The 15,009-nt window shown below is 43.2% G+C and overlaps 1 protein-coding gene across 1 annotated transcript in view; it reads left to right on the top strand.

The window, feature by feature from the left end:
* The window catches only part of spo11 (SPO11 initiator of meiotic double stranded breaks), a 97,617-nt gene that overhangs the window by 23,039 nt on the left and 59,569 nt on the right, over window positions 1-15,009 (top strand). Inside the window, exons 5-8 of the mRNA XM_041205477.1 lie at window positions 4,558-4,666; window positions 5,761-5,847; window positions 7,420-7,456; window positions 13,665-13,774. Of these exons, the coding sequence (XP_041061411.1) occupies window positions 4,558-4,666; window positions 5,761-5,847; window positions 7,420-7,456; window positions 13,665-13,774 (343 nt within the window). The remainder of the gene's footprint in view (window positions 1-4,557; window positions 4,667-5,760; window positions 5,848-7,419; window positions 7,457-13,664; window positions 13,775-15,009) is intronic.

Here is a 15,009-nt window from a genome sequence, read left to right as displayed (position 1 = left end):
CAATTTTATTAGAGTTTTTTGAAGGAGTAACATGTGCTATGGATAAAGGGAAACCTGTAGACGTACTGTACTTGGATTTCCAGAAGGCATTTGATAAGGTACCATATGAAAGATTATTATGGAAAATAAAAGCACGTGGGTAACATATTGGCATGGATAGAAGATTGGCTGGCTGGCAGAAAGCAGAGAGTATGCATAAATGGGTCTTTTTCTGATTGGCAGGATGTGATGAGTGGAGTCCCACAGGGGTCTGTACTGGGGCCTCAACTTCTTACGATTTACATCAATGACTTAGATGAGGGGAGTTAAGACATGGTAGCTAAATTAGCAGATGACACAAATATAGGTAGGAAAGTATGTTGTGAAGAGGACATGAAGTTGCAGATGGATATAGATAGGTTGAGTGAGTAGGCAAAGATCTGGCAAATGGAGTTTAATGTGGGCGAATGTGAAGTTGTTCACTTTGGCAGGAAGAACAAAAATGCAGAGTATTACTTAAATGGAGAACGGCTGCAGAATTCTGAGGTGCAGAGGGATCTAGGTGTTCTAGTACATGAGTCACAAAAAGTTAGTGTGCAGGAACAGCAAGTAATTAAGAAGGCTAGTGGAATGCTATCCTTTATTTTGAGAGGGATTGAACATAAAAGTAAGGATGTTATGCTTCAGTTATACAAGGAATTGGTGAGACCGCCCCTCAGAAACTGTGTGCAGTTTTGGTCTCTTTATTTAAGGAAGGAGGTTTACTAGATTGATACCTGGAATGAGTGGGTTGTCTTATGAGGAAAGGCTAGATGGACTGGGTTTGTTTCCACTGGAATTTAGAAGAGTGAGGGGTGATGTGGTTGAAGAATACAAGACCCCGAACGGCCTTGACAAGGTGGACGTTAAAAGGATATTTCCTCTTGTGGGTGAGGCCAGATCAAGGGGGTATTGTTTTATAATTAGAGGTTGCCATTTTAGGACAGAAACGAGGAGAATTTTTTTCTCTCGGAGGGTTGAGCGACTTTGGAATTCTCTACCTCAGAAGTTGGTGGAGGCAGGGTCATAGATTCTTGTTAGGCATGAGAATCAAAGGTTATTGGGGTTAGATGGGAATGTGGAAATCGAAACATAAAGAAGGTCAGCATGATCTTATTTAATGGCAGAGCAGGCTTGAGGGACTGAATGGTCTACCCCTGTTCCTATTTTTTATGTAATATAACCCAATACTGCTTGATGTAACACTGAGCCATATAGACCAGGAAGGTCCCAGGTTTAACTTCTGGTTTGCTTAGGTGCTTGATCTTATTTGAAGCAGCAGTGAGGTGCTATGACTATCTGCAGCAGACCTTGGTGAGATGGGGAAATTATTTACTCCTCCCTTATAAGAGCTATTTCAGTATAATTGTTTTCACTCCCCAGACAAGCATGGTGATGCCACCTTTCGGCTCATATTGATATCTCTACCTAGGAAGAAATGCAGAGCAGTATCCTTTCCAGTGCTGGGTATTGATTGGGAAGCATTAGAGCTAGTTAGGTGGAAATTGTTCTGACTTGAACAGCTATGTTTGGCAAATCTTCCCATAGCTAGGGTTGCAAACGCTTTAGGATTGTGCTCCAGGAATTGAAGATTCATCCTTGAACACTGCTTTGATTTCTTTTTGCTTTTTCTTGAACACTCCTGTTTATTAATTATGAAAATACCGAAGATGGGAAAGAAGGATCATTGAATTGGGTAATAGAAAATCAATGCTTACAAATTGCAGTGGGAATGTGCTGTGCCACAAGATGAACATGTTGGGTGACCAATGGTGGCTGGACGTGAGAAGTCGTGAGGTGGAACCTCCCAGAATACATCCAACCAGAAATGTCAACCCTACCTATAACATGGTTGAGATCAGGAAATCAGTATCTGGAAGCTAATGGACATAAAACCCATAGTATACCTCTGGCTGTGATAAAACAGAAATGCTGGAAATGCTCTGCAGGTGCTGTGGCTGTAATATACTTCTTAGATCTATCTGATTGAATTTGGCTTGAATCGCCAGCTTGTTTTCAGGAAGGCATGCCCACCTTAAATTCATAGAATGGTTACAGCAAAAAGGAAGTCATTTGGCAAGCTGAGTTCATGCCAGGTTTCTGCAAGAATAATTTAGCTGTTCTCACTCATCTGGCCCTCCCTGATAGTTTTTTGCTCCCTGGTAGCAAGGTTTTTCTCTTCAGATGCTTGTCCAATTCCCTCTTGAAAGCCATGTTTGAAAATACCTCCAGCATCCGCTCAGACAGTGCATTCCAGATCATAACCATTTGCTGTATAAAAGGTTTTTTTCTCATGTCATCTTTAGTTCTTTTGTTAGTCACCTTAAATCTGTGTCTTTTGATTTTGACTCTTCTGCCAATAGGAACAGTTTCCTCTATTCTGTCTAGACTTCTCATAATTTTGATAACCTCGATCAACCTTCTCTTTCAGGAGAAAACTCCAGGTTCTCCAATTTATCCACATAACTGAAGTTTCTTATCCCTGGAACCATTCTCATGAATCTTTTCTACACCCTGTCTAAAGCCTTCACATTCTTAAAGTATGGTGCCCAGAATTGTCATAATGCTCCACTTGAGGCCGAACCAGTGTTTTATAAAGATTCATCATAACTTTCTTGTTTTTGTATTCTATACCTCTATTTATAGAACCCAGCATCCTGTATGCCTGTTTAACCATTTTCTCAACTGGCCCAAGTATCTTTAACAATTTGTGTACTTATGCCCTCACTTCACTCTGTTCCTGCACCCCCCTACAGTTGTACCCTTTAGATTATATTGCCTCTCCTTATCCTTCCTACCAAAATCTATTCCTTTGCAATTATCTCTATTGAATTATGGCCCAGATTTTCGCCCCCAGGTTGGGCTCACAGAGTTCGGAGATATCCTGACTTGGAGAGCCCAGCCTTTGAAAATCTCTGCCCTGGAGGTCAAATTTTTGGTCGAGGGATGGAGGTGGGCTTAAATAGGAACCAGGGCGAGCAATCCCAGAGTGAGTGCAGAGGCAGGATAGGTGCAAGACCTGCCTCTGCGCTTCAACGCTGTGTTTAAATAAATTAAAAATAATAATAAAACAAAAGACATCCTTCAGTCCTCACCACCCCCTCCCCACAGACTCCCTACCACCATTTATGCCAGTTGATGCCTCCACCAACTATGGCCCCTCACAACCCTATGCAAACCCATCCCCATTGCCTCATATCCCCAATGCCGACTTAGTGCCCCTTTACCCACCTCAATGCCCCACACACCCCTGCCAACTTAGTGCCAACCCATGCCCCTCACCCACCACCTTTTGCCCTTACACCCTCCATGCCAACTCAGGTAGTATCCTTGGATAGTTCCTTGACAGCTTTGATGCTTCCTTGACAGTTGGACAGCTCTTTAATGGTGCCTTGACACCTGGACAGCTCTTTAACAGTTCCTGGATAGCTGGACAATTCTTTTAACAGCTTGACATTTCCAATAAGTTTGTGTATAAACAATGTGTAATCATGTTCACTTTTAACAATCCCAAAGGGTGCCTTACCTGTGTCAGATGTGTCCTGAGACCCTGTCCAAAGGTGTACCTTACCTCTCCAAAGGGTACTCTGGCTATCCACAAGGATCTGCCAAATTCAGACCTCTTCTTACATGTTTTAATCTGTTCCGGATTCCACACTTCTGGCCTTTCAAAATCCCATTTCAGTGAAGGCAGCTGGTGATTTAAATATCCAGCTGCCTCCGTGTGTCACGCATAGGCGAACCCCACCCCAACTCCATTCCTGCCCCTGCAAAGATGGGAAATGCTGGGTTTTGGGGTGGGACCTGGAAATTTAGGCCATTTCTGGGATTTTCGACAAGATGTAGAGGCTCTCCATCTTCCTCTGGGTCTGCATCTGCCCATTCCACTAGCCTGTCTTCTTGAAGTCTTTCGCTATTTTCCTTACATTTCACCCTACTTGCAAGTTACATGTCTAAGCCAATAATATAGTCAAGAGTAGTAATCCAAGTATTAACCCCGAGGGAACCCCACTGTATATCTTCCCTCAGTCTGAAAAACAACCTTTCACCACTACTCTCTGTCGTTCAGCCAACTTCATATCTATGCAGCCACTGTTTCTTTTATTCCATGGGTTTCAACTTTGCTGGCAAACCTGTTATCAAACTTAATCAAATGTGCCCTGGAACTCCATGTGCACCACATTAACTGCATTACCGTCATCAGCTCTCTCTGCCCCTCAACAAAAAAACTCAGCAAAGTTAGTTAAAAATGATGTGTCTTTAACAAATCTGTGCTGGCTTTCCTTATCTACATATGTCAAAATAATTCTTAATTTTGTCCTGGATTATCGTTTCTAAAAGCTTTCCTGCCACCGAGGTTACACTGACTGGCCCGTTGTTACAGGATTTATCCTTACACCCTATTTTAAACAAGTAACCTTTGAAATTCTCCTGTCCTCAGGCACCACCTTGAAAACCTGAGAACATTTCTTTGGTAAAGCAACATATTACGTTTCATTGCATCATCAGCTTATGTTATCATGGTCATTTTTATTTCAGAGACCTGTATTACAATGAAACACAGTTGTTTGGGTCACAGATGATTCTTGATGGTATTATCAATGATATATGCTGCATGTTGAAAGTACCACGCAGATGTCTTCACATAGTGAGTACTTACAGCACATATTTTTTCCCTGTAAAACATAATGTTGTAAGGTTGTTTGGTGTCTCACTAAGAGGTCTGGAGGCTTGTTATGGTTGGACATAAACTATTTATTAACAACTCATGACTATGCATATTTGCAAGGTACTGCCCTGCTTGGGTGCTGCCTCCATGCTGGCTCTTTCCAGACTTTACTACACGCAATCTACTATCACATGACTTTCTAAATCACTTTGGGCGGTACTGTTTCCCCAGTCCCAATTAACTCTTGCTCTGCTCGAGCACCCTTATACCTCACATGAGGATGTACATTTGAAACAAAGAAAACCTGGATGCATTGCTAAATTAACTAAATTAATTAATCAAACCTGAAGATTTACGGCATGGTGATCAACTGTGTTATGCATCATCTGGTGTAGCTCAAGAGCCTCACTCTGCTAGGACAATCTCTGCTGTATTTGCAGCAGAGGAAAACTGGTCTGAGAAGGTGCACAGTTCACTGGCCTCTGTTTTCCCTGGGTCCTCTTCTCGGCCAGCTGAGCTTCTTGTTTCTGCTGGCCTCTTTCAATGCCCCTCCACGCAGTCAGCCTCTAGAGGTCTTGGCTGTCAATGACTGTCTCCCAATTGTCAGTGTCAATGGCTGCCATCTCACATCTTGTTTGCAGGAGTCCTTGTAGTGGAGATATGGACCCTCAGGAAATTGTGACACAGTGGTCTAGTTCACTGTAGAGAAGATGTTTGGGTATTTGGCTATCCAAGGGATAAATTGAAGCATTGGAGTATACTGATATACAAATACATCCCAGAGTAATGTTGGTTACCCTCAGCTTTTGATTCAAAGTACTAAAAATGGAAGGGGGAATTCTGCTGTCATAAAAGGTCTTTTATGATAAAGATAAATTATTTGGTCATTATCACATTGCTGTTTGTAGGACCTTGCTATGTGTTTATTGGCTGCTATGTTTCCGACATTGCATGAGTGACTATGCATCAAAAGTAATTTGTTGGTTTTGGGAGATTCTGAGATCACAGTAGGTGCTATATAAATGTACATATTTCTTTCAGAAAACGTTAGAATTTTTTTCTCTTTTTTTTAGCTGTCTACCTCTAAAGGCTGCATTGCTGGTGATCTATGCTATACTGAGGAAGATGGCAACAGAGTGAACTGTGCTTGCAATTCTGCTGTATGTGCCAGGTTTAAGAATCTACCAAATTAGTCTTCAAGCTTTTTATCAACAGAAAAAATAAGGGGCAGAAAAACAAGAAATAAGCCTATGAAAATACAAAATGACGGACAGGAAAAGATCTGCTGCCCCATCCAGCATGTCCCAAACAATTGTAATACCTAATTATACAAGTATCTCCCATAAAAGGATTTAGGGATTATATAGGTCAACTGAACAATCGTCAGTTATTCTGCAGTTTTTATTGTAGGAATTGTTGTGCTACAAAAATGTGATGTGCAGCAAAATTATTTTAATGGCAATAGGGGATGTGAAGCTAGGACCTAGGGTAAGGTGCAGGACCCATGCTAAATTGAAAACTTCAGAAAGAAACTTCAAATTGCCTTCTTCCCATTTAATTTCCTCTAATGCCTTAACAATTTATTTAATAACCATAAGACAGGATGGTGAATAATCAAACTGCTGGATTGTAAAATGATTTGCCCTCTATATCTTTTGTATTCAGAGGTGTTTGGGATTTTATGATTTTGCTTTGCTCCCAATGTGAAATTTCACATTTGTGGATTTTCCAGTTACATTTAGAATGAACTTTGTCAGTGATGTTGAGTTACATTGCAAGAGCATAGGACTGCAAATCCAGGGCAGATTATGTACCATTTCTTATGAAATGCACTGAAGCAGATGGTGACTGAGTAAAGTCCATGATCTTACTACCAAAGTACTGTGCAAAGACACATACAAATGTGTGCAGCACTGGGTGATAAATTAACACTTCCCTGGTGAAATTAGGGATAAGGGCTCACAGCAGGAGAACTAAGAAAACCGTTTGACCAATAAGCACAAAGTCAGAATATACTGATATTTGTCTTTGTATAGGGAATGATGCAGAAACAGAGGGCTGAACCCCCCCCCCCCCCCCCCCCCCCGGTCCGGAGGTGGGGGAGGCAAGAACCCGATTGGGGATGTGCCGCTGTATTATGTAGGTGGGCCAATTAAGGCCCGCCCAGCGTGACACTCACCCGGCAGTACTGAGCTCCCTGTGCGGGCAGGTGGGGGGTGGATTCCCTGAGTCGTTCCCTGCACTCTTTCACGCTGGTTTGACATGTGCAAATTTAAATAAAGGGAAATAAAAACTTTTAAAACATGCCCCTCATGTGACACATGAGCTGGGACATGTGAAAGAACTATTTTAAAAATTTTTATTGACTTTTAATACACTTTGCGAAACCTCATCCCTCCCGTGGGTGAGCTTTCGTGAAAAACGTAAAGGCTGTCTGGGCTCTTTGCCTGCCCGCTAACCTTAAGGTTGGACAGGCAGCTCAGCAAATTGAATTAATTACTATTTAAATGGCCTTAATAGGCCTTTGACAGTTTGGCAGGCGCACAGCTGACTCATCTGCACGCCTGCCGAACTGAAAACCTAAATGACGCACGGTGTTGACCGGAGAATTCTGCCCATAGGGAATGATGCAGCAGCATATGGAAGATGCAGGAATATAGGGAGTGATTCAGGAGCATAGGATGTGCTTTAAAGTCAACTAAATAACTGTTCCTTTTCCTTTAATTCCACAGGCAGTTCTCGTGCCGTCGAATGTGGATGGGATAAAAAGTATCCTTCTAAATGTTCAGGAAAAGTATATTTTTGCTTTACTAATCAGAATAACCCATTGATATTAAATTTGTTACGATGTACAGTTATGGTATTGCCGAGCTTTAGAAAATCTGTTATAAAGATTACATTTTTAAAAATGGATTGTAAGTCAGTGACCATGTGGAAGAGGTCACATGACTTCTCTTGTGGATTTCAACCATCTTTTCTTTATTCATTTATGGGATGTGGGTATCGCTGGCTAGGTCAGCATTTATTGCCCATCCCTAATTGTCCCTTGATAAGGTAGTGGGTAGAAGGTAAAGCTGCCTTCTTGAACCCGAGGGCATTTAAAAGTCGACCACATTACTGCGGATCTGGAGTCACGTAGGCCAGACCAGGTGAGGACGGCAGATTTCCTTCCCTAAAGAATACAAGATACGTTCCCAAACATGAAAAGACTTCTGAAATTCAATAAGTGCTTCACAAGTATAACTAAGATCCATGAAAGCAAAAAACTGCAGATGCTGGAAATCCAAAAAAAAAATCTGGAAAAACTCAGCAGGTCTGGCAGCATCTATGGAGAGCAGAACGGTTAACGTTTCGAGTCCGAATGACCCTTCAACAAAACTAAGTAAAAATAGAAGAGAGGTGAAATATAAGCTAGTTTAAGGGGGGTGGGACAAGTAGAGCTGGATAGAGGGCCAGTGATAGGTGGAGATAACCAAAAGATGTCACAGACAAAAGGACAAAGAGGTGTTGAAGGTGGTGATATTATCTAAGGAATGTGCTAATTAAGGGTAGAAAGCAGGACAAGCAAGGTACAGATAGCCCTAGTGGGGGTGGGATGGGGTGAAGGTATCGAAAAAGACTAAAAGGTAGAGATAAAACAATGGATGGAAATACGTTTAAAAATAACGGAAGTAGATGGGAAAAGAAAAATCTATATAAATTATTGGAAAAAAAATGGGATCGGAAAGGGGGTGGGGATGGAGGAGAGAGTTCATGATCTAAGATTGTTGAATTCAATATTCAGTTCAGAAGGCTATAACGTGCCTAGTCAGAAGATGAGGTGCTGTTCCTCCAGTTTGCGTTGAGCTTCACTGGAACAATGCAGCAAGCCAAGGATGGACTTGTGGACATGAGAGCAGAGTGGAGTGTTGAAATGGCAAGCGACAGGGAGGTCTGGGTCATGCTTGCGGACAGACCGAAGGTGTTCTGCAAAGCGGTCACCCAGTCTGCGTTTGGTCTCTCCAATGTAGAGGAAACCGCTTTGGAAGCAACGAATGCAGTAGACTAAATTGAAGGAAGTGCAAGTGAAATGCTGCTTCACTTGAAAGGAGTGTTTGGGCCCTTGGACGGTGAGGAGAGGGGAAGTAAAGGGGCAGATGTTGCACCTTATGTGGTTGCATGGGAAGGTGCCTTGGGAGGGGGTTGAGGTGTAGGGGGTGATGGAGGAATGGACCAGGGTGTCCCGGATGTAACGATCCCTGCAGAATGCCGCCGGGGGGTGAAGGGAAGATGTGTTTGGTGGTGGCATCATGCTGGAGTAGGCAGAAATGACGGAGGATGATTCTTTGAATGCGGAGTCTGGTGGGGTGATAAGTGAGGACAAGGGTGACCCTATCATGTTTCTGGGAGGGAGAAGAAGGTGTGAGGGCTGATCACGGGAGATGGGCTGGACATGGTTGAGGGCTCTGACAACCGCAGTGGGTGGAAAAACTCGGTTAAGGAAGAAGGAAGACATGTCAGAGGAACTGTTTTTGAAGGTGGCATCATCAGAACTGATGCGACGGAGGCGAAGGAATTGAGAGAATGGGATGGAGTCCTTACAGGAAGCGAGGTGTGAGGAGCTGTAGTCGAGGTAGCTGTGGGAGTCGGTAGGCTTGTAATGGATATTGGTGGACAGTCTATCACCAGAAATGGGGACAGAGAGGTCAAGGAAGGGAAGGGAAGTGTCAGAGATGGACCATGTGCTCACTTATCACCCCACCAGCCTTTGCATTCAAAGGATCATCCTCCGCCATTTCTGCCTACTCCAGCATGATGCCACCACCAAACACATCTTCCCTTCACCGCCACCCCCCCCAGCGGCATTCCGCAGGGATCGTTCCTTCCGGGACACCCTGATCCACTCCTCCATCACCCTCTACACCTCAACACCCTCCCACGGCACCTTCCTATGCAACCACAGAAGGTGCAACATCTGCCCCTTTACTTCCCCTCTCCTCACCCTCCAAGGGCCCAAACACTCCTTTCAAGTGAAGTGCATTTCACTTGCACTTCCCTCAATTTAATCTACTGCATTTGTTGCTCCCAATGCAGTTTCCTCTACATTGGAGAGACCAAACGCAGACTGAGTGACCGCTTTGCAGAACACCTTCGGTCTGTCCACAAGCATGACCCAGACCTCCCTGTTGCTTGCCATTTCAACACTCCACTCTGCTCTCATGCTCACAAGTCCGTCCTTGGCTTGCTGCCTTGTTCCAGTGAAGCTCAACGCAAACTGGAGGAATAGCACCTCATCTTCCGACTAGACACGTTACAGCCTTCCGGACTGAATATTGAGTTCAACAGTTTTAGATCGTGAACTCTCTCCTCCATCCCCACCCCTTTTACGATTCCCCCCTATTTTTTTCCAATAATTTATATAGATTTTTCTTTTCCCACCTACTTGCATTATTTTTAAATGTATTTCCATCCATTGTTTTATCTCTACCTTTTTTTTGATTCCTTCACCCCACCCCACCCCCACGAGGGCTATCTGTACCTTGCTTGTCCTTAATTAGCACATTCCTCAGATAATATCACCACCTTCAACACCTCTTTGTCCTTTTGTCTGTGACATCTTTTGGTTATCTCCACCTATCACTGGCCCTCTATCCAGCTCTACTGCCCCCCCCCCCCCACCTCAACTAGCTTATATTTCACCTCTCTTCTATTTTTACTTAGTTCTGTTGAAGGGTCATTCGGACTCAAAACGTTAACCGTGCTGCTCTCCCTAGATGCTGCCAGACCTGCTGAGTTTTTCCAGGTATTTTTGTTTTTTTACTAAGTTCCATTGCCTTGATAGTTTTCCTCCAAGAACAAAGACAATAACTGATAAAGACTTTAAGGTGTGAAAAGCCTTGGCCATATTGAGCATGGCAGGTGCTAAAAAGAATTCAAAACATGTCATGGAATCACCATTTGTTTTATAAGGAACGGTGACTTAGCTTGACAGCAGCCATCGTTGCTTCATGCTGTAGAGCAGGAAGCTGCCTACAACACAGAAACATCTAAGAAACAACACACGAGAGACGTCTTGACCAGATATTGCTTATCAACAGGGAGAGAAGGAAAAAGGCATGCAGAAACAGCCAGTGGTTCCGCTGTAAGTAATTGGGCAGTTTTGAAAGTGCCGAACCTGCAGAACCAGTGAAGCAAGCAACCTTCTCTCTTCCCTGTAAACCTGATTCCATATACTGAGCTTACCTGTAAAAGCAACCTCTGGCCATTCGAAGGCATTGCAGCTGCACAGACAATCCTGCAACCTTAGAACCTTCACTTCAGACAATGCAACATCTCAACTTCAAAATACCAGGCCTGAACCGTACAATACAGACTGAACTGATTCAATTTTTATAAGTATTGTTATTATCTTCCTCTGCAACTAATCTTCATGTGTATATGTGTTGGTGACTACCTTCTTAGATAACTTCCAGGACAATAGTGTGAAATAAACTAACCTTTTTTTTAAGTAAAAAGGCTTTGCTACTGGGTTACTTTTAAATTCACTTCAAGGGTAAAATGTACACCCTTGCATACAAATAGAATATCATGGGCAATTTGGGGAAACACCTTAAAAGTGTCTGTGACAATTTTACTGAACATTGGCAACACTTTTACTGCCTTAGAGAATAGTAGATTCTCACTTAACATTGGCTCACTTAATGTTGTTTTGCTTTTACGTTGTTAACAAAATAGTGTCTGAATATCTGATTAGTGTTGCCAGTTTCACTTTAACAACGTTTGTCACAGGTTCCCTCTTCTCACCTGCCTACTCAGAAAAACTTTCCCCAGTGTTTCCACCCTCACCCTCTTCCCCCGCTGCTGGCCTTGCTCCCCAGCCTCCTCAATTGACCTCGCCTCCCACCCTTCACCTGGGCCTCACCTATTGATCTTGCTTCCCAGCCTCACCTCTTGCCCTTGCCTCCTACTCTCACTACCAGGCCTCGCCTTCCACCCTCACTACCAGGCTTTGCCTCCTGTCCTCACTCTCTGGCCTCACCCCCAGCCCTTGCTCCAGGCCTCCCCTTCAGCCCTTGCTCCAGGCCTCGCCTCCCGCCCTTGCTCCCCACCTCACCTCCTACCCTTGAACCCCTGCCATACCCCCCCTGCCCTTGCTCCCCGGCCTGGCCTCCCACCCTATGTCCCAGGCCTCACCTCCCACCCTTACTTCCCATCCTTACTCTGTGGCCTTGCCGCCTGCCTTTTGTTCTTGCCTTAAGACCTGGAGTCTGCTATTCTTCTCCTGGCTGATGCCTGCACGCTTGGCTTCGCTCAGTGCTGAACTCCCTCTGAAGTCCTGGGCTCTGCTAGTGGCAGAAGTTGGTCAGTGCGGGTTGTTCTGAGACTTCAGCTGCTAACTGCACTGACCAACCTCTGGCACTAGATGGAGCCTGGTCAATCTGAAAGACTATGGACAGGAACTTCCGGTCATTGAGCGGGGGCGGGGTCCCCTCGCCGACACGTAAAGTGACACGGGATCACGTCAGGTGGAACTCCCGAAGTCACCCCGCTTCATTTCCATTTTCAGGTAGGCAGGGACGCAGCTGAGTCAGCTGCATGCCCGCCGACCTGCTAATGGCCTATTGAGACATTGAAAGACTAATTAAAATCATTAATGAACCTGCCCGTTCAACCTTAAGGTTGGTGGGCAGGCCTGGAGCCCAGGCGGGCCTCGGAAAAAGCATGAAACCTCATCCACGGGCGGGGTGAGGTTTCAAGAGGCCCTTTAAATGTTTGTCAAATCTTTCAATAAAAGTTATGAACATGTCCCAACTCATGTGACAGTGTCACATGAGGGGGCATGTTAGGGAAATTTTTTTATCATTTGTATTAAAAATTTTAATTCCGAGCCGATCTCCCTTAGGCAGCACTTAGCCTCAGGGAGATCTGTGCACTCTTTCGTGCGCATGCATGAAAGAGCGCACTCCTGGCTGAGGGAATCCTCCCCGCCCCCACTGCCCGTACATGGAGCGCATTGCGCTTTCGAGTGGACGTCATGCTGGGTGGGCCTTAATTGGTGTGCCTACGTAAAATGGTGGCGCGCCCCCGATTGGGGGAGCTGATCGGAGACACGCCCGCTCCTGAACTTCACTCCCCCAACAATGGGGGAAGAATTTTTTCCTATAAGTACGGGTACCTTTATGGTGAATGTATTTTTTTATTGTATGCTGGATTGTATCTCTTTTATATTTTGTTTTGTATTCTATTTTGCAAGTTATTTCAGTTAGAAATGCACAGTGGTGCAGATGTATGGTACAATATTTCGACTCGTACATTAAAACTTTTTGGGCGAGTCGGAACCTAACTCTGGCTTTAACATTAATTCCTATGGGAACCTACGATTCATTTAAAGTCATTTCATTTAAACATGTGATTTTCAGGAATGCAACCACATAAGTGAGGACTTTCTGTATTCCAGAGTTTACTGAGTTGGTAGTACCATAACCTGATTATTGATTTATCAGTGTAATATGATCTTAGGTGATTTATTATGTGTTATGATATCGACGTACTTCCTTTTCTAAATTTAATTCAACATTTTTTTCTATTTCCATATATGGACATTTCAAATGAAAATATTTCATCCATTGTTTTGATAGAGGCATTAACCAATGTATTAAAAGGAAGAAAAGAGGTAAAACAAAAAAAATGTAAAAGATATGAGGAATGAAATAAAGAAAGGGTGGAAATCCAAGAAAAAATAAATTTAAAAATCTCAGAGCATAATTGTATGGCCTAACAAAAATCAAGGGGACAGAACTCATTAGTGCAGTATCTATAATCTAGAAAATCTTGTACTTGATTGCTTTGCTCTGTACACAACTATAATGCAGATTTTAACATGTCAATTTTAATCAAATTAATGCTACCATAGAGGACAGAAACAGAAGAATTCATTTGTTAATACCATCCAACAGTAATTTCTAGGTTTGTATGTTAATTCACCTTAACTTTTAAGATTTAAATTCTGCTGCTAAATTTGTGCTTGTAGTGGAAAAAGATGCCACCTTCCAGAGGCTATTGGATGATGACTTTTGTACCAAATTGTTCCCGTGCATAATTATAACTGTAAGTGCCAGAATATTTCTGGTTTTTTGTTGCTGATTTTTGCAGTAAGCTTGGTAATTATTGTTTCAGCACTCTTAAAATGTTAACACATTGTTAATTAATGTTTTTGAGTTTCAGTAATTATGCCCGTTAGTCCTTATTTAACTATTTCATGGAACTGTGTTAAAATGTGCACACCAGACCATTCCAGAAAACAGCAGGATCAATTATAGCAAATGAATAGATGTTAACTAAAATAATGAGCTACTTAAACCCCTGAGATAACTGGGAAGATCCACAAAAGACTCATCAGTTTTCCTCAAATGAAACCTTCCTGAATGAAGAAAGCAAGTGACAGGAGGGAATGCAATCTACCAGGTAGAAAGACAACTCCAGCCCCGACGTAAGTATTTGGTACAGTAGATATGTGAGAAAATAGCAAAAATGTTTACTACCATTGGCAGAACTCCCAGGTTGTAGAAGGATATTAGGGAAAAGAAAAGCCTGAAGGGATCTGCTGAAATAAAGCAACATTACTAATAGGCATGGCGGAAGCTTTCAATGTACTTGCAATATCGACCATGCTTGCAGGGAGGGATGGGGTACAGTCCGTGAAAACAACAGTACACAAATGATGACAAAACAATCTTATTCCTCCTATTTAAGATCATGAGATTGTTGAAGGACTGAGTGATGACGAAGGTGTGGGAGACTATAAAGTCGGAAACCTCTCTCAAGATCATTACATTGTCATGTAATGTTGTTTTCCTAAGTGACTGTCACACAAACACATATTCAAGTTGACTTACATCACAGAAAGTATCCTGCATGAAAACCTCTTAAAAAGTGGTCATCGCTTAAATGTTTTAACGTTACCACTGTAGATGCTTTTCATTTTGGTTAAAATTGTAACTGAGGCAGCTTCTTAACATTGGGCAGAATTTTCTGTGCCTGCTGGCATCGAGCATCATGGCGGACGTGAGCGGACAATATGGCAGGAAGCCCAAAAATCGGTTTCACGCCGTCATGAAACCAGTTTGCAGTTGTCTGCTCGGCCTGTCAATGGCGGGCCGTGTTTCTTGCTGCCACACATTGGAAACTTCATTTTAATACATATGCATATCATTATAAGCCCAACTTGCCGGAATAATCCCCCCATATTGGATAATCCAGGCACGATGCTGATGTGTTTCACAACTGAACATAAGCGATATGCACCTAGCGAGCTGCACTTCACTTGGGACTTTGAGGCTTGT

The sequence above is a fragment of the Carcharodon carcharias genome, chromosome 14 (genome assembly GCF_017639515.1).
Source record: "Carcharodon carcharias isolate sCarCar2 chromosome 14, sCarCar2.pri, whole genome shotgun sequence".
NCBI lineage: Eukaryota > Metazoa > Chordata > Chondrichthyes > Lamniformes > Lamnidae > Carcharodon > Carcharodon carcharias.
The sequence above is the reverse complement of the archived record's forward strand: the minus strand, read 5'-3'. Positions and strand labels throughout refer to the sequence as shown.